General features: G+C 42.0%; 1 protein-coding gene across 2 annotated transcripts in view; it reads right to left on the reverse strand.

Moving 5' to 3' along the window:
- Positions 1-1,777: 1,777 nt before the first annotated feature.
- The window catches only part of znf609a (zinc finger protein 609a), a 69,258-nt gene continuing 46,412 nt past the window's right edge, over positions 1,778-24,623 (reverse strand). For both annotated transcript variants that reach the window (XM_056739147.1, XM_056739148.1), the window contains 7 exons: positions 17,946-18,171; positions 10,774-10,861; positions 5,732-8,057; positions 5,198-5,615; positions 4,773-5,108; positions 4,590-4,665; positions 1,778-4,337 (listed from right to left, as the gene is read on the reverse strand). In XM_056739147.1, the coding sequence (XP_056595125.1) occupies positions 4,595-4,665; positions 4,773-5,108; positions 5,198-5,615; positions 5,732-8,057; positions 10,774-10,861; positions 17,946-18,171 (3,465 nt within the window). In that variant the 3' untranslated portion in view covers positions 1,778-4,337; positions 4,590-4,594. The remainder of the gene's footprint in view (positions 4,338-4,589; positions 4,666-4,772; positions 5,109-5,197; positions 5,616-5,731; positions 8,058-10,773; positions 10,862-17,945; positions 18,172-24,623) is intronic.

Raw genomic sequence — 24,623 nt, forward strand, 5'->3', positions numbered from 1 at the left:
CATCTTTAACGTGACATCATCTGCGTGTGTTGTTCATTTAATGTGAATTTGATTGAATGCTTATTTGAATTGAACGTTAAATAAACAAAATAAAACCCACACATTTTAGTGCTACTGACACTTTTACTCAGTTATCTCAGTTCAGTCTTTCACAATAGTTTTAGGGTTTAAACTGTTTTGAGAATAAAATGTAATTGATTATAATTATCATTAATAATCTTGTTATTATCATGTAAGGAAAGAGCTTGACGCATTATAAGGAAAACGTGCTGATTTTGGTGCAGAAGCGCTCCTGAAGATCTCTTGTGTTTTGCACACTGCGCGCTCACGGGAACGGTGGAAGAGTGCGCGCCTTGAATTCTAATCGTGCACGTGCCTCGAATATAAAGCCCCATCACGAGGCCTTTCACACAAGTACAATTCGTTATTTCATAAACGATACGTGACGTGTGTAAAATATCACTTTCTCACTGGTGTGGATATTTTGGTACACACGCACATCAGCGCTTGTTTGTTGTGGGTTCGATACATAAATTGATGTTTTCCTGCCTCGTGAGATTGAGCCCGCTCGAGCGCTCACGGGGGGTTCCATGGCAACTACTCAATTCTCGGCTGTTTTTTCCCGTGCTGATCACCTGATGGCTCGAGGCGACAAAAAAGAAGCTCAGAGAAAGAAAACTGCGTCAAACGAGAGGAGAAGAGACGCTGTTACTCGTGTGAAGTGATGGATCGTCAGGGGGGCAAAAGATGAATGATACGCCTTTTCAAATTTAATTTCATCCCAAAAAATCTTTCGGGAATTGCCCGATTTTTTGAGCCTACATCACGCTACCAGCAAATTCCTCAAATTGTATTTACAGAATGAAAATAATTTAATAAAAATAATACAAAATTTGCTCTGTTATATTACACAAGCCGACACAAAACACCGCTTTCATCACTGGGGTACAGCACTGCCATCTGCTGGCGAAAACTCAGTAGTTGTTATACGACAGGCCTGAGATTGTAGCTTTGGTTAAAAGTTTTTTGCAATATTCTTTAGTATGTTCTTTATTAATAAAAAAATCGCACTGAATTGTTAATATGTTAAAAACTTAAGGAATATGCCTCCATTTTTAGAAATAGATGTAAATAATGTGCCACAGTTTCCTCATTACAAAGTTAAAATGTTAATTTAAAATGTTTTGAATCAGACGATTCGGACCAAATAATCAATAATAATCCAGAATAGATGTGAACTCCTGCAATAATGTTTAAAAACCAACTCAGGGTGGAACCTCAAGAAGCAGCTTGATATAATGAACATTTCTCCACACAACTCTCCACGGCATAATTGCAATAATTTAATGTGTTACTCATAAGCTGTGATAAATTAATTCTAATAAAAAAATATGGAAAGAAATATGAAGTGGATTTATATCTAAAGCTTTCCTGTAGCTCAGTGGTAAGAGCATTGCGCTAACAACGCAAGGTTGTGGGTTCGATCCCAGGGGATTGCAAATGCCTATGTAAAATGTATAGGATAAAGCAATGTAAGTCGCTTTGGATAAAAGCATCTGCCAAATGCCTAAATGTAAATATCTCTAAGCCCCTGCACTCCCATCATCGGCCGCTAGAGGCCCGTAAAACACAAGCTAAGAATGCCACTTGCTCAAATGATGTTAATATCCGGTTTTATGGTTTTATAAAGCTTATCTCTGAACTCCCAGCTATTATTTACATAAATTACAATGCACACACAATTCTTTCAGACAGATAAGACACAGATTAACAGGAGTGATTGTCTCATAAAAAGATTTATTTTCTGCCTAAATGTACAAAGGCAAGTTACAGTTTGTATAAAAAATGTAGCAATTTACACTTTACATGAGAGATCTCTAGGAAGAGAGAGAGAGGGACAGAGGCAGGGATGGTTTACAAGAGAAACGTATCCAAACACAGAAATTAAGAGGTGTAAACATCTTTCTTTCAAGTACCGATGACAGACGCTGAGCCGCTGCGCACTGTGGGTTTGGGGCGGGTCAATACGATTGGAAACTAGAAATCCAAAACAAAAAAAGGGAATTCCCTCTTCTCTTCCCACGATGATCGCACAGGGCAGACTATATTAGCACCGTCTGAGACAATAGTGAACAAATGTGTGAACTGTTAAAACAAACTGGTCTTTCTACAAGAACGTTCTAGAAAAACAACGACAACAACAACAACAAGAAAAAAGAACCCTCAAAATAAATTAAAACAATCAAGCGCTTTTTCCTCAACAATTTTCAATCAAGTCACCAGACAGCACAGAGTTTAACTGGCTATATGCGCAAAGACGGAACAACTCGAATTGAGGTTTTTACTATAATAACAAAAAATGGTATCATGGCATCATCGCCTCTTCCTGCTGGCCTGAGACCAGTGCTGCGGTTATTGATTGTTTTAGGTTTGGCAGAGAATACAGTTCTACAAAAAATGTAAAGGTAAAAATAAACAGACCTGGTCTGGTCTTCTCCAGCAACAAAATGAACTTATGTGGTGTTAACATAAGCTGAAGTTCAAAACAGACAAGAGGAAGTAATGGAATCTTTAATATTAAAATATGTCAAAGAAAACGTCTTTTCTCTAATAGAGCTGAGAGCGATGATCATGCCGAGGTGATTTAAGGGCTGTGATTTCAATAATGCTCTCCTGAGAGTTTCAGATTCACATTAGATGATAACTACACGATACGCTGGGAAAACTAGCTCCAGATAGCACCTCGTTCTGGTTCTCTCTCTTCCCAACACTTCCTCCTGCTGTTTGAAGGTTGACTTGAATAAAAATCCCTTGAGAATTTTAAAACCGACTTAAAAGAAAACTGCATGTGCTTCTAGAAAGATTCAAAGCGGAGTGGGACTGACTTGGCTTTGGAGAGGAGGGGTAGAAAAATTAGTAAAAAAACAAAAACAACCTTCCAATATAAAGTTGTTATATCAGCTACATGTTGATATATTACGTCAACAATGGTAGAAAAAAGGCTAACAGACAAAAAAAAGAGAGAGAAGGTAAGAAAATCCAATAGCATCCAACAACCTCTTTTAAAATAATTCCTTTTTACAATATATACAGAAAGCACATAGTGAGGGAGGAAAGGAAAGGTGCGGCGACTGCGCAGGTCGCACTGCTCTCTGTTCAGGTTAATGCTGGATTATAACCATGCAGACACATGGAGGAAAGTGAGGGAACGCTCAAAAGCATGTTTCCAGCGACCGTCTTCATTGTTTGGTGCTCAGAGAGTCTGTTGATCAATGTGGACTCAGGTCCAGTCGCTGGATCGCTCGCTCTTGGGGTTACTCCAAGCTTTAAAGATGGGCCTCTTTCAGACGTCACTCATGCAGTCTGACATGAGATTCACAAGCAGCATATCAATGTATCCGTGCGTGAAGGATCAGTTTGTTACCAGACAAACATAGTTCAGAGTCCGGTGTCTCCGTTCACACCCGTTCGACTGCGGATCTGGGAAGAGCAGATGTGTCCACACATGTCCACACATCCACTCCATTTCTATAAACCCAGTCTGGAAACAGAAGCTCCTTCCTTTGGGGACACTACATGTCAGAGAGCAGCCAATGCTTCATTTTTTCTCCACAACCCGGATAATCCAAATGTCAGACACCCCGTTACAAAACTGAAAACCAGGCCAGTTGTGAAACAGAATAGAACGACCGCTTTGTTATCTTCTGAGGAAAAAACTTATCCAATGCCAAAAAGTTAATGGAGTGAGTTTGGGTGACAATGGACATGAAGTGCATCTAAAACCAATGTTCATCATCTCTGACATCTTAAGCAACGCTTAGTGGAGCATGAACAGAGTTTACTGCCCTGAATGAACAAAATAATCAAGACTTTTCCACTTGCATAGAGTCCACAGAGAGTGAAGGCGACAACAAAGATGCACAGATCTTTCTCACAAAAAAAACGTAATCCTCAGGGCTCTAGAGCAGCAGTCCAGAGCAGCGCTTCATAAATGGCCGGGTATGAACACAAAACAACGTAGTGACTTCCAGAATGTCAATAAGGTCCATTTCTAAGAGAACATGTGCATCATGTGAGCTCTCTGAAGACAGTGTTTCCTCTCTCCTGAGTATGAAACCAGCAGCACAGAGAGGGGCGTCTACACGTGCGGAGGTGTTCGTTGGTTATGTAAAAGGCTGGCCTTCCACTTTCTCTGACAATGGTTGTCAAAGGCGCCGGGAAACCCGGCAAAAGCGGAAAGAAATCAGGAACATCATTGAACTGATGTTGTAAGCTCCACATCGTGTCCTCATGTGAACCAGTCACATGTCCGCACAAAACCGTCCACTCACTTCTTCCTATACGGAGAATAAGAATGAAATTAAATACATATTTTGAAAGTTTGAAACTTGATTAGGAAACTGAATTTTAATGATAAACAGCACGCAAGTATATATGTGTTTTAAAATACTTTATATCAGATTGAAAGATTCTGGCCACTAGAGGTCAGCAGAGTCTGTGGGGCACTATTTGGTGGCCACTTTAACCTTTTCAGATAAGATCAAAACACTAAATATTGAGCTAGTGGGTAAAATATGAACTCTACTTACCATTCTCACCTCCGTGCTGGGGGATAGAGTGAGGGGGCAGAGGCTTGTTGACTACTAATTGCTGAAGAGGAGATACCTGTGAGAAGGAAAACAGAAATAACAGAATCATAAACTGACATCTTTACAAAAATAACCATCCGTTTAGTAGTCAGACTAACTTGTATTGTTTGCTGCTTAATGTACCTGTAGCATAGGACAGGTCGTACTGTCCTGGGAGTATTGGGTAGCCTAGGTGATGGTGGGAAGGCATGATCCGCTGCGAAGGCGAAGATCTTGGACGCTCACCATCTCTTTCCCGCTCGCTTCCACTTCTGTCTCTTTCATGGTGCGCCTTTTCACCAACTGTGGGTGACTTGCTCTTATATTGGCTGGCATGCTGATGCAGGATGTCCAAAGCTTTGGACTCGGATGTGGACTTTCCGCTAACCGTCGGACTGGCACGAGACTTCTCACCTTCCTCACCTGGGGGCATCTTATTACCGTATGGGGAGAAGGAGTATCCTGGTGACAAGTACGACCCTAAATCAGAGGTGAGAATGATGTGGTGAGATTAAAAGTATTACATAAAAAGCAAACAACACATCCCACCCACACAAAAGTAGGCTTACCGGGGTAATTCTGCATCATGACAGTGGGCATCCCCCTGTATCCTGGATGGTTGGGCTCATAGCCCTGGCCATAGGGATATCCGTGCATGTAGGACATATATGACTGGGGCTGTGGCAGATGTGAGGAAAACTGCATGTGTGCCCGGTGATCTTTGCTGACCCCTCTATGCTCCTCTGAGGCTGATGAGGTTCTTGGCTCTGCACCTTCCTTGCCATCCTCTTTAGAGGGAGTGTCTTTAGGACGTTGCCTTTCGTCTTTTCCCTTCCTGTCTCTTTCACGATCTCTGTCCCGATATCTCTCCCTTTCTCGCTCGCGGTCCCGTTCTCTTTCTTCCTTCCACCTCTCCTCATCGATCTGTTTTTGAGCATCCGGATACTTGCTGGGATAAACGTAGGGCCACAGTCGAGAGTCCGGCTCCTGAAAAGAGAGGAATTTGTGATGAATGACATAAATGCAATTTTGCATAAATATATTTTGTAGAATGATTACAAAACATTGTTCAAGCAATAATTGGGGTCTCTTAAGTTCCATACCTGTCGATACATGTAAATGGCCTGATCCATCGCAGATCTTCCAGACTCAATGCCTGGCTTTTGCTCATCCTTACCATGATGCCCCGCTTCACTCAGCTTCATTTTTAAACCCTCACCCTGCTGGGACTGTCCCTTGCCATCTTCCACTTTGGGGATAATGACGGACTTGCTCGGTTCAGAGGGATCTTTGGACTTGCCCTGTGGGGAAGGCTTGCCCAAGTCTGAGAGGCTTGGAGCTTTGGACAGGGTTGGAGGAACTGAAGCTTTCTGCTTCCATTCTTCAGACTTCAAGGAGGCTTCCCTGTCCTTCTGAGCAGCTTCAGATTTTCTCTCCGCAGCACGATGCTGCTCAGCCACTTGTCGTTGTCTGTCCTCACACTGTTGCCTGTAAGCAGGGTTTGTGCTCATCAGGTGGTTATGGTAGGCCTGGTCTGGGGAATAGCCATACTGAGGTACATATGCATACTGGTTGTAATAGAGGGGCTGCATGAACATGCTAGGCCGCTGCTGAATGACCGATGGCTGCTGTTGCTGCTGAGATGATGTACTTATTTCCGGCTTTCGTTCTTCAGGTGGCTCTGATTTCACCTTGTCGTTCCCTGGTTCTGGGTCTTCTTCTTTTTTCACCTTCACTGCAGCATCTTGCAGTGGCGTGGCAGCATTAGAGACTCCTGGACTGGGGTTCGAGTTGCCATAATTGGGTGAGTAGTACGTTTCATAACCGGGATAGAAAGTATCCTTGTTGGGTTGTTGGGATGGGAACAGAGATTTCTTGGCACATTCTCGAGGAGCCTGATCCTCAGATTTGACCTTCATGCTGTCTACCTTGCCCTCTCCATCTTCCCCTGCATCAGAAATGTCGGAGTACGCTGGGCTGTTGGTCTTCACAGAAGAGTTGTCTGCCCCATTTTGGGTAACCACTTGAAGTGGTGTGAGAGGTTGCACTATCCCCCCAGCGTCTATCCGACTGGCCACACCAATGGATGGACTGGGAGAATTGTCGGAAAAACTGTAGATTTTGTCTGCTTCTGCTTTCATGCTGGCTAGCCGACTCTGATGAGGATCCGTGGAACCGTTCAACAGGCACTCACTCTTACTGCTTTGGTCTGAGCTCTCAGAATATGGGCTTTTACCTTCTTCGGGTTTTCCTCCTTTCCCAGGGGCCTTTGGACTGTCCCCTTCCTTACTAACTTCCTTCTTTTTCTTATCTTTCTTCTTCTTGTCCTTTGAGCCACTTGAGGCTGCATTCATTGAGGGATCTCCCGTCACTGCAGGTTTGGGTTGAAGGGTTTTTAGTTGGGGGCTCTTGCTGATGGACTGGACGACAGAACCGATACTAGAGGCGGCAGAATTGGGGGTGGGGAATCCAGAGGTTTGTAAGCCATACAACTGCTGTGGGGGTAAAGAGGGAACAAGGGGTCTTGCTGACTTCATGCCCTTCTGAGCAAGCTTGTCTGCTTTAGCACCACTTCCAGACTTCTTGCCTTTATCTAAGCCCTTCTTGTCATCAAAGCCGTCATTACTTGTCTCATCTGTAAGACAGGGGCCATCCTCACAGCCATGTATGGGCACACTGGAATCATTGTCAGCCTCCAGTTTTTTCTTGCCAGGCTGCTTGGAGCTAAACTTCGCAGATGAAGGTGATGGGCTCTGGGCATCAAATCCCCTCCCCTTGGGGGTGACCGACCTTGCAGGAGAAGAACATCCCTTCTGAGAAATGGATGCACCATTGCAGCTGCCCGGGTCTGGATGCAAGGTAGAATCCTCACCATACTCACTATCGCCATCTATATCCAGCTTGATGTCATCATCATTGTGAGCACGAGCCTGATGATACTTCAAGCCATTTTTGTGCTTGTATTTCTTGTTGCAGTTGGGATGGGGGCAGTCTATGAGCACTGGAGAAGGGCAGTTGCGATCCAAAGAGGGGGGCAAGGGTTCTGCTTTAACATTGGAGAGAGGAAGTACAGGGTGAGGTATTCCACTGTTTGAAATGGTACGCATACGCTTGCTACCCTTAGTGTCCTCTGAACTTGAGTTGGGCTCCATGTCCGAGGCAGGTTTATTCTTGCGTTTGTTAGTAGATGACGGACTAGTTTTTACATCCTCTATGTTGCTGTTTGGTGGAGTGCGACGTTCTGAGGAATTCTGACTGCCCCGTCGCCCCTTACTGTTTGATGCGGCTCGAGTCTTGCTGTTGTTGCAGCCTTTATTATCCGAAGAATTGCTGTTCTCGTTGACCGGTGTGTTACTATTGGGTCTCATTCTCTTTCCCCGACCACGACCATTCCTCATCTCCAAATCACTTGTGGGTGACTCACAGAATCTGAGGAAACAACCAAGAGAATAAAACAATTACTCATAACTTAAATCACTATAATATGGGCCCAAAAATGGAAGAAAATCATTAACCAGCAAATGAATAAATGTTATCCATTTTCTGCCGGAAACTGATATAATCTCCATACCATAAAAAGAGCTAACAGAGCTGGAGATAGTGCTGGGTGGTTTGGCCAAAACTCTGTATCACGGTATTTTTGTTGATTTTTCCAGTTTTTTTCCTGACTGTTTAAATGTGCAATACAAATTTCCCAATCAAAAATTTGAACAAAAAGTATTCTTAACATAATTATTAAGAAAACAAATAGCATAATCAATCTACATGCTAACCTTTGGATTTTCTCTGTATAAACTTTCATACGGATGCTTAGTTTTTGGTACTTCATTATTTTTATTGAAAACATACGGTTTCTTACATGAATCATAAACTTCCTATCTTCCTGTAAATGATCGAGCGGTTTCACTGTCGTCACATGACTCTTGCTGCTCTGTGCTGCGGGCTGCAAAACCACGTTATAAACGAATATAAGGAGCCTGCAAGCTTGCGCTGTATAGAGCAGATGCGACTGACTATCTGAACTTGCAAATGTATTAAGAAGACGGGTCTGATTTCATAACTGCGCATGTTTAGAGAAGATGAGTCTGACTTCATAACTGCGTTTCGTTAGAGAACATGAGTCTGACTTTATAGCTGCGCTGCTTTGTATGTTTAGAGAAGACGAGTCTGACTTTATAGCTGAAAGCTTTGTATGTTTAGAGAAGATGAGTCTGACTTCATAACTGCGTTTCGTTAGAGAACATGAGTCTGACTTTATAGCTGCGCTGCTTTGTATGTTTAGAGAAGACGAGTCTGACTTTATAGCTGAAAGCTTTGTATGTTTAGAGAAGATGAGTCTAACTTTATAGCTGCGCGGTTGCGTATGTTTAGAGAAGACCAGTCTGACTTTATTGCTGCGCGGCTGCGTATATTTAGCGAAGATGAGTCTGACTTTATAGCTGCGCAGTTGGGTATATTTAGAAGAATAAATATATATATACCCAAATCTAAATAAATAAATATCTAAATAAATAAATCTAAATATACCCAACTGCGCAGCTATAAAATCAAACTAATTTTCTAATTTATAAAAATAATTTTATAGCTGCGCAGTTACATTTACATTTAGGCATTTGGCAGACCCTTTTATCCAAAGCGACTTGCATTGCTGTATCCTATACATTTTACATAGGTATTTGCAATCCCCTGGGATCGAACCCACAACCGTTATAGATAACGCAATGCTCTTACCACTGAGCTGCAGGAAAGCGTATATTAAGAGAAGATGAGTCTGACTTTATAGCCGCGCAGCTGCTTATTTTTTAGAAGACGCGACTCCAGTTTTTATCGGCTCAGCACGAGCTGTATAAAAAAGTTTTTACACTCCTACCGGTCTGTCAGTTGTCTTAAAATTCCAACCGTGTGCATAATTCAAGCGCTGGCTGGAGAGATTCTCTATGAGAGATGGACTGACTCATACTTCTCCATTTGGATGCCATGAGTGGCTCTCCACTGGGCCCATGCGAGCTGGCAACGTGCTGTGCGTTTTTATCCCCTTGTTATCCCCGATCTCGACAGTAACGCTTGTTCTGATGAATGGCACACAGAGCACACGGCTGCAGGATTAAACCAGGGTGACCTGGCTGCTGATTAGATGTAGTGTGATAACATCCTCTAACAGATAAGCAATAGACTCAGAGGCGAAAGCATCAAGGGAGTTCAAAGCATACTGGCCTTAAACTACTATAAAATAAAGAAGCTATCTCAGAGTACTTAAGATCTAAGTTTAGATTTTAAAACCAGCAGAAAGATAACAACAATACACATTAGTCTGTGTTATACTTCTGACAATTTAGAGGTCATTTAAACTTAAAATCCTTAAAACTAAAAGAAACAAAAAAGAAAATTTCACTTATTTCAGTTTTACCTTAATTATAATTTTATAGACATACGACTCAAAGAACACAAACACCTGGAGGAAATGCTCCTATAAGAATGCAGTGCAATGTCTTTATTGCGCTGTCCCCATGGGCTCATGTTGTGTTGTAATGTTAGCCTGCAGCCAGCAGATAAAGTGCACCGTGGAAATACAGCCTTTGCTGGAACGGTCCGATTAGAAATCACCACCTCCAGGCCGGTTTCTCAAATGCACAAAGCATTATGTACATCTAATAAATTGTGCCAAGCACTGCTGGTATCTGACTTTCTATAGGATAAAGTGCTTGTACTGCAAACGGTATTTGCAAAGTCAAAACTGGTCCCAGCAGAGCCTCATTTAGATATTAACATAATACAAAATATTATAAAAGCTGAGCTCAAACAGCACTAGGACCCAGCGGTAGGAATGCAGAACCACTACGAAAGTCGCTTCTGATCAATAAAAGAGGAGGAGAAGTAAAGTGCACAAAATCAACTTCTCAATAATATTGCATTTCAAAAAGTGGGTTTCAGTTCGAAGGGGGTGTGTTTGAGACCCTACAATGTATTTTCATTACTTCAATTGCAGAAATGTGTGGCAAGCAGAACAAATAGACCTGATGTTTTTGCCCCTCTATTTGGCTACTCTAAATGATTTATAGCAGTATGATGACATGAAATTAACTTACAATAATAATATTTCCTGAATTGAAGATATTAAGAGATATCAGATATTAAGTTGTCTTACCGTGGGGGCGCCCAGTCATGTCGAGTGCAGTCTAAAAGGGTGCCCACATATGTCTTATTCCTCCAGGTAACATTAACAACCAGCATACCTGCACGACAGACGAAAACAAAAGAAAATATGACTTCAATCTTCAAACAAAACAGAAAATCTTAAAGTAAATGTTTTCTTATCATGACCGAGGTCGCCGTAAGGTGTATAACTGAATCTTGGCAATTATCATAGGTGAACTGGATTTGGGTAATATTACTATTCTCCAATTCTGTAACTTAAATTATACCCTTGCGCAAGAGATCTAAGCTCCTGGTCCACATGGATGTTTATGTAAATGGCTAGGGCTAAAAAAGATAAATGAGTCTAGCGTACTTGTGCCAACAAGCACTCAATAACTTGTTTTTACATTCCACAGCACAGATGTCCAAATCTGGATATAGAGGCTATTTCTCCATTAACAAAGAACGCCTATTGTATTAAGGCCAGGAACAGCGGGGTGGACGAAAGGCTATTAGTATGCAGGGGGGAAAGAAATAAGGAATCGAGAGAAATAAAGAAAGGAGGTGGTTGGGAGACACAGGTCAGTCTGTGTCCTTCGTTTGACATTGCTGCAGATTATTTTTGATGTTTGTTCTTGACTGTAAAGGCAGGCGTACATCTGTCAACGTCCCGCAGTGCGCGTGTCATTTACCTGATATTTAACACAACCCAAAGACAGTGAGAAAGTACACACACCTCTTTAGTTAACACCAGATGGCAGTAGCTATCATTTATTAAAGAATCCAGACCCAGAAAATGTCATGTCTCTGGCACGTTACACGATTCTCCAACTCCCGGCAGCCACACACACAACGTAATTCCACCGCAAAAGCAACTGACCTTCACAAACCGAACACGAAACGCATCTACAGTAAATCTGCGGGCCGTGACTGACAAAGCACACGCAAGAGATATCTGTTTGAGTTCAAGCTGCAAGGCGCTATTCGCAACGGGGCATCGATTGCCTGCGTCTAAAATAGCTTATCAAGAGGTGCCAGGCAATAAAAATTTCACACCGCAGTCGACTGCAATCGGAGACAAAAAAACCTCCGTGTGTTTAGTTCTGCCTTTCACGCTGCGTTTCCTTGACAACTGGCAACCGTGAGCAGCCACTGCAACGGCGCTCATTCCATCTCAATGACACAAGTGGGGAAATCGAGCAGAATACTCAAATAACGTCTCCAAATGGGAGATGTCGATAATTGGCCTTTTGTACGCGACTGAAAAATACCACTACATCTGTTAACAATTAGCATGACATCAGCTGTCGTTGGAACGGCAATCGTTTGTGCTGAAATTGAACCTGGGACCACCGACAGGGCAGGGTAAAAGGCAATGTTAACCAACCTGCCAATTTAATGTCATTCAGCGAAATGTACAATGTTATTTCAAATGGCACACAGCTCATGGGCTTCATTCCAGCACCTCATAAAAAGGAAGCCGCGCACTGGAAGCTTTTCAGATTCTTTGTTTCGGTCTCATTAAAGCACACTCAAAATATCCCCAAACCATCCAGTACAGTACAGGCTAGAAAACAGGTGCGACCTCTAGAAACATTATGACACAGGTGTGTCACCAGCCAAAGAGAAAATACAGAATGCATGTAAGTTGCCTTCCCCGCCGATGACCTCTACACGTCGGCTAAATCTCCTGACGAAACCTGAGCTCTGGTCGTCGGCTTTGAAGCGACATTTGTACCCTCGCACCAGAGAGCTTTACTGCAAACCAAAGCATAAATACTTTTACATTTATAAGCTAAGAGAGCGCGGCCACTCGCTCAATAAAAGTCTGGCTTTTTACCCTATAACTGCAGGTGTGAATGCAGAAATTCTCCAGTGTGGCTCATATTTCCCAAGTAGGAGCATATTTGGGGAATGAAAGCCTCAATTACAGACCAGCAGCAAGGTGATGTTTACCAAACACAAACGGTTCGCAAGCCCACATCCTACATCTACAGCAAACAAATAAGATTTTTCTATCAGACCATAGCTAACCCTTCATCGTTCATCAGTAATCAAGACACACAAAAATGATCGTAATGTTCTCACAGGTTTGTCCTCAGACAGAGCTCTTAATTGTGAAGATTGAAGAGAACGAGGTGCTGTGAATGGGGGGTTTGGCGGAACAGCTATGAACAATGAGACGTTAAACCCAACCTTGTTTCCATCTGCTCATGAAGCAGCCGTTTATTCACTCCTGAAAGCCGCCCGATCATTAACCAAGCTGTAACTCTCTCTCTCTTTCTCTCTCTCTCTCTCTCTCTCTCTCTCTCTCTGGGGAAGGGAGCCTCAGGCAGTTGGTTCCACTTATCTGGTGAATTCTTTCAACGTTACACATTTCCCTCCTTCTCTGCCTCTCCGTGCCAGTTCAAGCTTATGCAATTTCTGCCGACGGATACACGTATCAAAATGGCATTTCGGTCACAACAACACCTCAAAACATTTATTTTTTGTTATCAAGATTTTGCCAATGCACGACGGGCTGCATTTTTAATTCGAGCTGATTCGATGTGACGTATTCACCATGTCAAAACGCTATTGTTTGTTGGTTTTGCAAGCGCTTGCCCAAACTCACAAAAAACAACTTTGATATTTAGCGAAGTGGATGAATGATCGCAAGACCGTGGATCACTGAAAATGTGATAAAAGTATATTTGCCTCATAGTGCTAGCATTGGATGTTTTTCCCACTTGCAGTGCAGGGCTCTCTATGACTGTTTTGCATACCTCTGTACTGCTTAGCTGCCAAAAGAAGCAAACCGGAGTGCCAGACAAGTCCAAACTAAGACTGCAGGCTTATTCTCTGTGCTTAGAGAAAAGTTTGGAAGCAGAGCCAATAAATGATTACAGGTAGTCAAGTGAGGGTGTTTTCCTTTTTCTTTTTTTTATGACAGGTGGCACTTGTTTAATTGTCTACAAAACCACAAGTACACCTGAATTAAAGGGATAGCTAATACTTCGCCAGAACACGAAGATGGAGCGTTGATACCCAAAAAACACTGATCCCCTTGACTTCCATTGTATAAACACAAAACCACAGACGCATTATATCTTCTTTTGTGTTTCACACAGGAATCATATACAGGGTTTCATCAACATGAATGGGAATAAATGATGTCAGATTTTTTTTTTTTAATTTGGCACCTTCAACAAATTCATCTTAACTAATCTTAATGTCTTTGTTTTCTATGTCTGAGTTCGTAAGTGAACCCTGCTGGGGACTAAAAAGTGGAAGTCCTCCACTTTCCCATCCCAAAAGAAATGCACTTGTCATCTTATATCCCATTTCCACCCAGCACCCCTCGCCTTCGAGCAATAAAGGGGTCACCCGCATTGCTGTGGGCCTCTTAGTTTAACCTTCCCCCAATAGTCTCATCAAAGAGTATTCCATTGGCAACAAAGAACTGACAAGCCGAAGGAAGGGGGGCAGGGTTTGGGAAACAGGGGCCCTTACCGCCTGGGTCACCAGTCTAATTTTTTCAGTGAAGATTTTCATTAACAGGCAAGCATGGAACCCATAATCCAGCCTTTTTTCCCGCTGGGAGGGTCAAGACCCCAGGGCTGTAGTTTCTCGAGCAATGATCCTGCACCTCCTTTTCTATTCTCTTTTAACCTATCTTCATCCACAACCTATTTTTCACCGGCTGAAGGTCAAACGGAGAGAAACAGTGTGGAAAAGGGCATCTACGTGGTGAGACAATGGCGAGCTAACAAGTCACTTGAAAGAGCTTGAGCTGAGCAACGAGTCTTTATTCAAGGGTGTTTCCCAAGCTATTGTCTAAATATAAGAATAGTCTTTTGGACACGGGTAAAAAAGTGACTGATTCTGGAAGACTTGGAGAAACCCAAACATAAACCTATGATAGACAAAGCATAAAAACAATCGCAAAAAAACAGAAATTATGGTCATCAAATCTCATTGTTCTGAGGATTTTCATCCTCAATAGCACCAAGAACAGAATCTGTTGCCAGAGACCTGCTTCTTTCACTAGGTTTTTATTCTTTGACATGCTCACTCACGCGGGTGGCTGGCTGGCTGCCTCCACTGATTATCTGGGTCATATGATGGAGGTGAGCGGGTCTCCTGAGAGAGGGGAAGGGTGAGGAGGAGACACGGAGGGCCCTTTCTTTTGTAATCTCCACACTAGTGATTTAGCACAGCTGAGGAAAAACACTACCTTCCGCCCAGCCATCCACTCCTTCAGCACTTCCGAGAACATACCCAAAGGACAACCAAGGGTTGCCAGGTGCAGTTGATACACTCCCGAGTAAAACGGGAGAAATTGTACCTTAATAGGCTACACAATGAACCTCACCATTCAGACCTAGAGGACAAAAGTACTCGCTCTACCCTACGAAGGACACTTGGATGCTTTTACAGCTGCAAACAACTAAACACATTATGTCCTTTGACTGTTGGCCTGACGTTGATGGTTTTTAATATGCTTTGAGTAATGAGTAATGTCATAATGGGTTGCATCTGCTCATTGTTGACTAATATTGACAATTACTGAGAAAGCTAGCTGGATCACTGCAAACCGTGTTTAGGTGAGGAGAATGATTCTGGACATCTGAGAAAAACAAAAAGATGTTAAAGACTAAAGGAGAATTATGGAACAAGACCAAAAACTAAAAATGAGGCTTTACCGCAAGCTGAGAAAGAAAGAGACGGGCCAGATCTGGCATTCTGTATATGCTTGGCACAGCTTGGTCTGTCTGACTGACGGTGAAAAGAAAAGTAAAGGAATGAATACCAACCACACTCTTCGGGGGCAAACATGACAGCCCAACAGGATTCTTTGTGTGTTTTCCAGACTGGCTTGCTGGAGCCGACATGCACATGTCAAGTGTCTGTCTTCATTACATTCCTTCAGAAAATGAAGGACAATAGGCACGACACTAAACTTCTGCTCTGATTTTGGCTCACTTTGTGGTGTTTATGATAGACACGCTGGTTGGAGGGCTTTCAGACAGTTCAGAGGACCTTCTCAAAATGAAGTAAACAACATTTAATTATGAGAAAAGATCTGGCAACCCTACAGGCCAGAACATGTCTTTTATCTCTTTTACTCATATCTTCCTTTAAAGAGCGGCTTTACAATGCCCTGTCGGACTTCTACGCTAGGAAAACACAACAGACTTGTGGTCAAGGACTAGTGCAATACCCGAATGTTGTTGAATAATAATAATAAAACTAAATGGAAAACCAAAATTACTCCAAAGTATCAAAAGTGTGAGTTGGTATATAACTGATGTGCAGAAGTTTGTCACCTTTGTTCGGACACGGAAACAACTTTGAGCAAGCAAAAATTCTTTAAATAGCATGGGATCAGCCTAACACAGGGAGGTTTTTCAGATGGTAGGGGATGGGAAGATATGAGGCTGACATTATTGAGTGTCAGCAGACAGGGTGGCCCAAAATTATTTTGAAGTAAAACCCCTTGGGTCATCATTGCAATGCACAGAATGACACTTCTAAATGCTTCTGGTTTCTTCTCACATTCTCTTGGCTAAAGCGATTCTCTCAGTGTGTCTCTTACTCTGATTCTCTCCTCTCTGTGACATTTTGATGAGCTGTCAGTGGCTGAAGGAGGAGGGTCTGGTTTGCCATGCTGACAGCACAGGAGGAGGTCGATCTTTGATCCGCACAGTTCTCTATAAATAATGCCGTCCCAAAGGTCGACATTTGGTAGTCAAATTACACAGCGAAAGGTTGTTCTACTACTAGGTGCAAATGAACGTGACTTTAGTTAAGCGGTACGGAACGCTCTGGAGAAGAATCACATACATATTCAGCAATAATTTACGCACCGTTGATGTGGAAAAGCTAGCGAACTGTGCAAGTACATTTCACTGATGTGATTTATACACCAACAAAGACAATGAGAGCTGCAATCTCTGCAATGACCTTTCTGTTTTAATTCATCAATGGAACTTTATGATCGTGACAAAGAATCTTAGCAACTACTGTAGTTTTTTTTCATGTCAAATCTCCATAGAGACTCCGGGCTTCTAAACAGACTCGAACAATTCAGCAGCCCCTGCAAGACATTGTAGCTTGACTGTTATTACTCATTCCCATGACTCTCTCTGGAGGAGGCTTTGACTCTCCTCTGCCTTATTTTCTGCATTTATCAAATGGAGGCTGCTCGGCTGCTCCGACCTGAGACCCTTGGGACAGACAGAGTACTAACATTGCATGAAAGGCGGTCACAAAGAAAAGAATGACCAAACCAAACTCCGAAAACAGTAGTGTGTGAGAAACCAAACAAGACGGAGATAGAGAGAGAAAGAGGATGCATTTGATGTGGTGTGGACTAGCGTGTTTTTAGTTTTTCGGTGTCATTGTGTGTTAGCAGAAAGATAAGGACAAGCTGTAGCAAATGGAGCTCATGGAACTTGTGGGCGAACGTGATGGCACCTCATAACCTTGCTTGGTATTTTCAGTCACAGCGATTCTGCATTATCTCACAGCAACACGCTGTGGTTTGGGGGTTCAAATAACTGACAGCCGGATTTGCGCACGTTACAAAATACAGCGCCATTAGCCTGCTTGCGTATGAACTAAACTGTCAGGCTCATTTGCCCGTTTATTTCCTCAAATCTATAAAAAATTTGGGTTAGGAGTGTTTGACAGAACAAACTTCAGATGAAAGAAGAAAAGAGCTTCAGTTTTATCAGGAGCTAGAAACACACTGTGATGTCTAAATTTGTTATGTACAGCATGAACACTACGTAGTACTCCTGATTCTTAGACCCAACATTATTCATGGAAAAAATAAATATATATAGCAAAAGAAAACGGCCACATTAGCATCCATCACTTTAGGCTGTTAGATGCATGTGCCAGTTAAAAACAGCCACTAACACCTCAAGCTGAAATGGAATTAGCATCTAGGGAGCAACAAGCCATTGTAAACATCAAGCAAATGTGAGCGCGTTCTCCCTGGCGTGCACTTCACAAGATGGGCAACGATTTCCAAACAGTTTTGATTATTTGTATGTGACATTTAATGCACGGCTATCAATTCTACTTCAAAGGAAAATCTACCAACTGCTATAAGCTACTGCCAGTTAAAAAAATAACAAAATAGACCTAAATAAAAACATTAACGATTTAACATCCAGTCTTTTCTATCCTTACCATCCTCAGTTTCCTGCCAGACTATGCCTTCCAGGTTAACACTGGTACCCGGTTCACATGGACCCAGACATTCCGGCTCAGTGGCCAAAGACACGTCAGAAGTGTTGACGGCCACAGAGCGCGTGCGAACCATGATCTGCTCACACGAGGAGGAGATGTCGCTGTTGCTGACAGGTGCGAGAAGATGAAGGGGTGGTGGTGCCGGTGTAGACACTGGAGACTCCATCTGCAGGAAGATTTAGAAAAAGATTCAGTTAGAGAATTACGACCACCAATCAAAAGCATGCTTGATAAAATCAGTTTGCAACACAAAGACTTGGGAAGTCTAAACACCAAAGCTTGCACACTTTAGCAGAGATGTAACATCTCAAGGACAAGAAAAATTGCAAGGGTTTACTACATTGTACAACTAAAATGGACTGTTCCCATTTATATACCATTCCCAGCATTAAAAAGGCTATATTTCAATACAGATGCAAAGACATAAACAAAATAAATAAACAGCACGCTCAACTTAGTACCATTATTTTTAAAAACAGAAAAATACTTAACATGAGCAAAAGTAATACAAAATCAGGCTAAACCCGGTAGGGGGTATAAAACTGGTAGAGTGATATAGGCTATCCACAAATTAAATCTTGCGTGGTAGAGTCTGCGTTTGTTTAATTTCAATGCAATGAACCGTTTAGTATTATCTGCGTTTATTACTCATGGCCAAAGATGTTTAGGAGTGTAGATTTATTATAAGCTGTGAGGTAATAAGCTGTCACAGCTGTTCTAGTCAAACCCATCCCCAGCGCAACACGCAAGCCAATTGATTTCACAAACACTGCGGCAAATTCAGCACTGCACGCATGAGCCAATCTGATAATCTAATTATGGGCTTTTGTTGAATTGCATTAAGCTTTTGGGTGGGTGACAAAGAATTCAATCCAGATTTCAGATAAATGCGCCATTAATGGCGATTTCATGTTAAAAATGTATGTTAATGATTTCATTCCTCTGTTGATATAGGTGTTCATGTATCCATTTTAAAATCAATGTGCTTGTCTGGATGGAAGGGGATAGTTTAATAGCTGACACAGTAACAACAACAAAAACACTCAAAAAGTTGTAGTGTAGAATCAATACACTCGAAATAAAAGACTCAAACTGCACCGCACTGACAGTTTGTGGAAAGCCTTCAACTTTTGTTGACACTAATGTTTGTCTAGAGTGAGTTCAAAATAACGTGTATTAATAAAGCAATTTTGATTTGTTTCGACTTAAAAAACCCAAGTGCGTATTCTGCAGGGAACACCTTCATGTTTAAAAAACAGTAATAGTGCAAAGTTTGCAATCATTTTGCCTCTCCATCACCATCTCTATCTTTTATTTACTTGTGTTGAAAAACAAATTACATTTCTTTGCTAAATCGGACTCAACATGCCAAATTAAAATAACAATTGTTTTGCCTTTTGCAGCATTCAAAATAAACAACAGGGTTCTTCAGGAGGCTGAGATGATGATGTGGCAAAACAAGAGTGGATTTTGTGGTTGCCCATCATTGAGAGAACAGCTAAACTTGAATGTTTGTTGCTATTGTGACTCATTTCTTGTTGACTGAAGACTGAATTAGGCCCATCAGACGAGGCCTTTAATCGATGAAGGAGCCGGTATTCTGAACAACCACAGGATGAGAGAGGACGCCTACCAATCTTTGAGGATATATCCAGTCAAGAATGCACGCAGCAGTTTTCGGAGAACTGAAATCGAAGGGTTGAATCGTGCTCACGAGTAAACTAACGTATTTGTCTCCTTGGGACCATCCTGTTCACTCTTTATTTTTTAATGCGGATTAAATAATTAAATCATTAACTAAACAAGAAAACTTGTGTACAATATTTGCTTGCTCCTCCCTTCCCCAGTCAGCGTTCTGAATTTACACTCTCGCTACTAAAAATGAACGAGACCACAGCGTTTACAAGAGAACTGCAAAGACACGAACGTTAATTTCAGTGCCTTTCAATCTATGTGATTCCTCGGCTGTCCCTGCGTTTTTACATAAAATGGAGACGTGCTCCCGCAGTGCCTGGAAAATTCCTTGAGTTTCATTGGACAATCACGTTGACTGTCCATTCTCCGTTAAGCACTGCTCGTTACCTTTCAATGCCGTGTGGTTCAAGCCCGGTTCATATAAACTGGCTCCCTGCAAAGTTTGGTTCTGTCCATTGTCTATACGTTGCTGTTCAGTTGTGTCGGCAATAAGAAACTGAACACATGGCTTCAGATGGGATTAGTGGAGGATTAAGCTAAAGTTGTCGCATTCGAGACACCTGTTCCTCTGGTCCAATACTTGAAGTGTTTACACATACACCATTATGAGCAGTAACCATGAGATCTATTAAAAGGTCACATAAAGCTGTCACGGTGAACACTCAACAAATAAAACTGACAAGTGTCACAGAGATCGTTCGCCTGTAAAACCAGATCACACCTGCGAATGACCTCACGATACAAAGCAGGCTTGATATGTCGAGCCAGCATGTGAAAGAAATTGTGAATCTGAGAGATCCGTTTCAATCTCCTGGTTCATTTGTTCTGAGAAACGTCAGCTTTATGGCTTATCGCCTGCTTCTTTATGTACCTGTAAAAAACATTAATGCAAGACTTAAAATATTGAGAAGATGAATAAGAAGGTAATAGGTCGGACTCTAACGGTATAGAGTGCTCAACCCATAAAGCAGACCATATAACTACACGAGAGACCACCAAACGTTAACATAAACCATACACCAAGGGTGCTCTGAAAAAACACATGGCACTGAAGCATAGCAGCCGTTGGACTCTGACAGCATGAGGTGGAAAAAAATCGCTCTGAAAACGAGTTAAATTAATATGGAACCTCAGAGGGAGAGACAGCAACGTTAAAGGAAAACAAAGTTGGCTTCCTGGCTCGGTTTCCCATTTGCGGTCTGAAGCACACAATTAGCGGTTGTGAGCTAGTTTTCTTTGAGTTTCCCTCCAAGTTTTCAGAAGACTAGCCTCTCATTTCACACACACACAGCAGAGCCTTAAGCCCGGCTCTGTGGTTGACACAAGATTGAGTTTTTCAAACAACTGACACGCTACGCCAAAAAATAAATCTTGTGCTCCTTTCCATCCTTTAAATCATCTCCGAGCTACATCATAATCGGGACTGATGACAGGCTTTACTCATCAAGTACAATTGCTTGAAACGTATCCTTCTACAGGAAAGAAACATTATCTGCGTCTTCTGCGGTGGACAGCCCAAATGAGAGTGACACCCGAGAGGACGCTTGTAAAATAACTTTCTGCTGTTGCGGTTAAGAAACCTTTCCGTTGCCAATGGGTTAAGGAACGCAATTTAAGGTCCACCCCCACCAGCGGGATTCTGCCGTTTCCTTCAAGGTCTGGAAAGCATCAGATGACCTTAAAATCTCTAGTGTTTGGTGCTCCTATGGATAACATTTCAGCTGCGCAAATGATCTCTCCAAACCTTTCAAGCATGGGAATGAAAACCGGGAATCTAAGTGTGATAGCAAAGGAAAAGAAAGCTGTCCCGGTGGTAAAACCACCTTATGATTTGGAAAGGTACCTCTACATCAAGTTCATAAACCAAACCACAGGAATACCCAGGCAATGTGAGATCTTTGTTTTCAGAAAGCCATACTGCACTTAAGAGGGCAGAATCAGGTCCATGAAGTTGTTCTGATTGCACGTGTGTAAAGAAAATGAGCTTTGGCCTCCAGCTGAGGAAAATCACATCTGTTAAGCAAGTGTCACGCATTAACTAAAAAGGCTTGATGTATATTTCCATTGCAGCTGCGTGCTGCAACGATGGAAATAACAGATGCTTATGCTCGGTAAGCAAAGTAATGTCGAGCCACAACAAAATGACCACAGAGGTGGGTGTGCCTAGATACTTCAAAATGTTAACAATGCAAAACCCAAGAAAGTCTTAGGACAAGCTGCTGCACCTTTAAGACACTTGTTGTGGTCAGACAAGATGGAAAGAACAAAACATCTCAATTGGAGGTCCCCATGCTAGTTCCGGGCGACACCTCGGTACGCTAGTAGGTTAAAAAGTAAATAACAACTAAAGCAGGAATAAAGGACGATACCTACATCCAATCCACATCACTCAACAGCTTCCAGCGAAACCCCCATGGTGTCGACACAGTTTAGCAAATGTCACCTGATGTTTGTATATACTTCATTCTTAGAAGTCTTTCAGGTTAACATTACTAATCCAAGCTACGTAAACAACAGCGCACTGCTGGTTTAAAGCTAAAGGGTGGAAGAGAAAAAGGCAGTTAAAAAAGAAAGTGTTAGAACTCATCAAACATCCACTTGTCAACCTCACATCCTGAATGAAAGAACCGTCGCAAAACCTGCACGGGAGGGAGCACGAAAACCTTCGTACATTCCACTGTGTGTAAAAACAAAGTCTGGTAGCCAATCAACGTCTGTTAAACAAACAAAGAAAGAGCCACGGCTTCCACTGTTGAAACCAAAACACTTTCACACTGCCAGCCAAAACACCGGCGGTCATGCAATGTTTTTTCTGGGGTTCTGTTTTTTTTAACCGAACAATGAGAAGGTGTCAGATTCAGGAGCAGAATATGACCTCTGGCCAACCCTTCAGGCAAGGCATGAATTCATAAATGATTATAAAATGATTCCAATTGATATTTACTGCATCTAACCAGTCCGCCTGAGATGTTATTCTGCCAATTTTAAGAGGACTTTTGCCAAAACCTTCACCATTCATGAACCAAGTTTAGCAGCATGAAAGTAATGACCTTACTGCAGTGTTACAAGTGCTAAAACGGTTCATGTTGCGCATTAGCTGGCAAAAAACTGCTTGGTCGGAATGCAGCAATATCTCCAAGGTCATAAAACAAATGGGGTTCTAACTGCCCGGTCTATAATTAGAGAGCAGGGGTGACTGAAAATCTGATTCATGGAAACCAAAAACTGTCTGTAATTTGAGTTTGACTGGCCTCTGTAACCTGCTCTCTCGACCACATTTAAGGCACTAATTTCTACCATACAGAGATGACAACTCTTGGCCTGACCATTGGTGGCAGCGAACGGGAAAGCTTGGACACGCTTGTTTCAAATTTGCAAGTACTCCAGAGATTTAATCGCTGTCCCCAGTGATTTAAACTGTCGACAATGATTACACAACAAATATTTCAAGTCCTGAACGCTGATTGGTCAATACAGTTAAGTACCCAGTTATGATATAAAAACACCTTTTCACCAGTTACTGTGTCTATCACCTGTAGAGAACATCTATTTAAGTGAATACACTATATTTCATCATGTGTACTATAAAAGCAACACACTTAATGTTGTAAATGTAAGTCACACTAAAGAGGCTGCAGGAACAATGGAGCCTTTAGTTAAATGCATTCACATTATTCATCAGACTGTCTTTAACTTATTGCTTTGAGTAATCATTCTTACCTACTTTATTATATGCACTTGAGCTCTTTATATTCCAATATATTCCACATCTGTAATTGTTTTTAAACATGTTAAGGATCAAAAAACGCAAAGCGTTAAGAGAAGCCACAAGGGAAAAGCAAAAGCAAAGGTGCGAATCAAAATAGCATTTTCAAACGTCAAACTCCCAGAAGATATCTTAAACCACATCGAAAAAATGCAAGAAAGAGCAAAGAGAGGAAAAACAAAACACACCCACCCCACTACTTTAAACCACACAGAGCACACTACCTCCCAGTTTCCTTACCAGCGCAGCTTTCTAACCCACATTCAGAAACAAGGTTTACTCTCTTGAAAACATGTCTCATTAACATCTTAGGAAACGGCGGTTGTCGTCTGCCAATGTCTTCCTAATGTGTAAGTTGCCTATATTGTCTTTAAGAGCTATATTTGCCTGATTCTATTCCGATTCACAAGATCCCAATGTGGTTCTCGATTCAGTTCACAATATAATTCATCTGCTGCAGAATTAATACAAAAATGATCGGTGAATAGTTTAAAAATTATAAATGAAAATTGATTCAATATTAAATTGTACAGATCAATTCATGGCGTTTGAAAATCTACATTAATTTATCCACATTTAATCAATTAATAATACCTCAGCAGTCAACCATATAGTTGGAGTACGACCATTACCCATCCCTAACAGGCTCACCATAAATGTTTAAAAAGCCCGCGTGTCAAACAAACAAAAACTGGAGCTGAAATTGTGGATATTTCAGCCTGACGTTTTCTGACATCCTCAAGAAATTCTTGTTATCTTCCCGTCGAGGCTGCAGTTACTGCACGAGATTCACTCTCTCTCAGCATTTTATGGTGCCAGGAGCTGAACTGTTGACTTGTTATGAGAGCGTAGGAGCCTACAGCAGCCGCAGAGGGTTTGACAGCGAGACAAACTGACAGGTGAAAGGAACGCAGCTGGCAGAAAGAGCCTGTCTGAGCCATTTAGCTGCGTTTACCACAGAAACCTCCTTACCACACCTCAGCTACCTCATCAACGCCTCGCTACGGCACGCACAAACACACTGTAAGCTTTGCACATGGACAGACGGTAGGCACAGTCCATTTGCTTAAATTTGCTATGCGAGCAGATCTGGGTGTAGGCAGAATATCAATTCTGGAAACCATGCGGAGAAACTCGATGGTGAGAGGAAAGAGTTT

The sequence above is a fragment of the Triplophysa dalaica genome, chromosome 24 (assembly GCF_015846415.1).
Source record: "Triplophysa dalaica isolate WHDGS20190420 chromosome 24, ASM1584641v1, whole genome shotgun sequence".
NCBI classification, from domain to species: domain Eukaryota; kingdom Metazoa; phylum Chordata; class Actinopteri; order Cypriniformes; family Nemacheilidae; genus Triplophysa; species Triplophysa dalaica.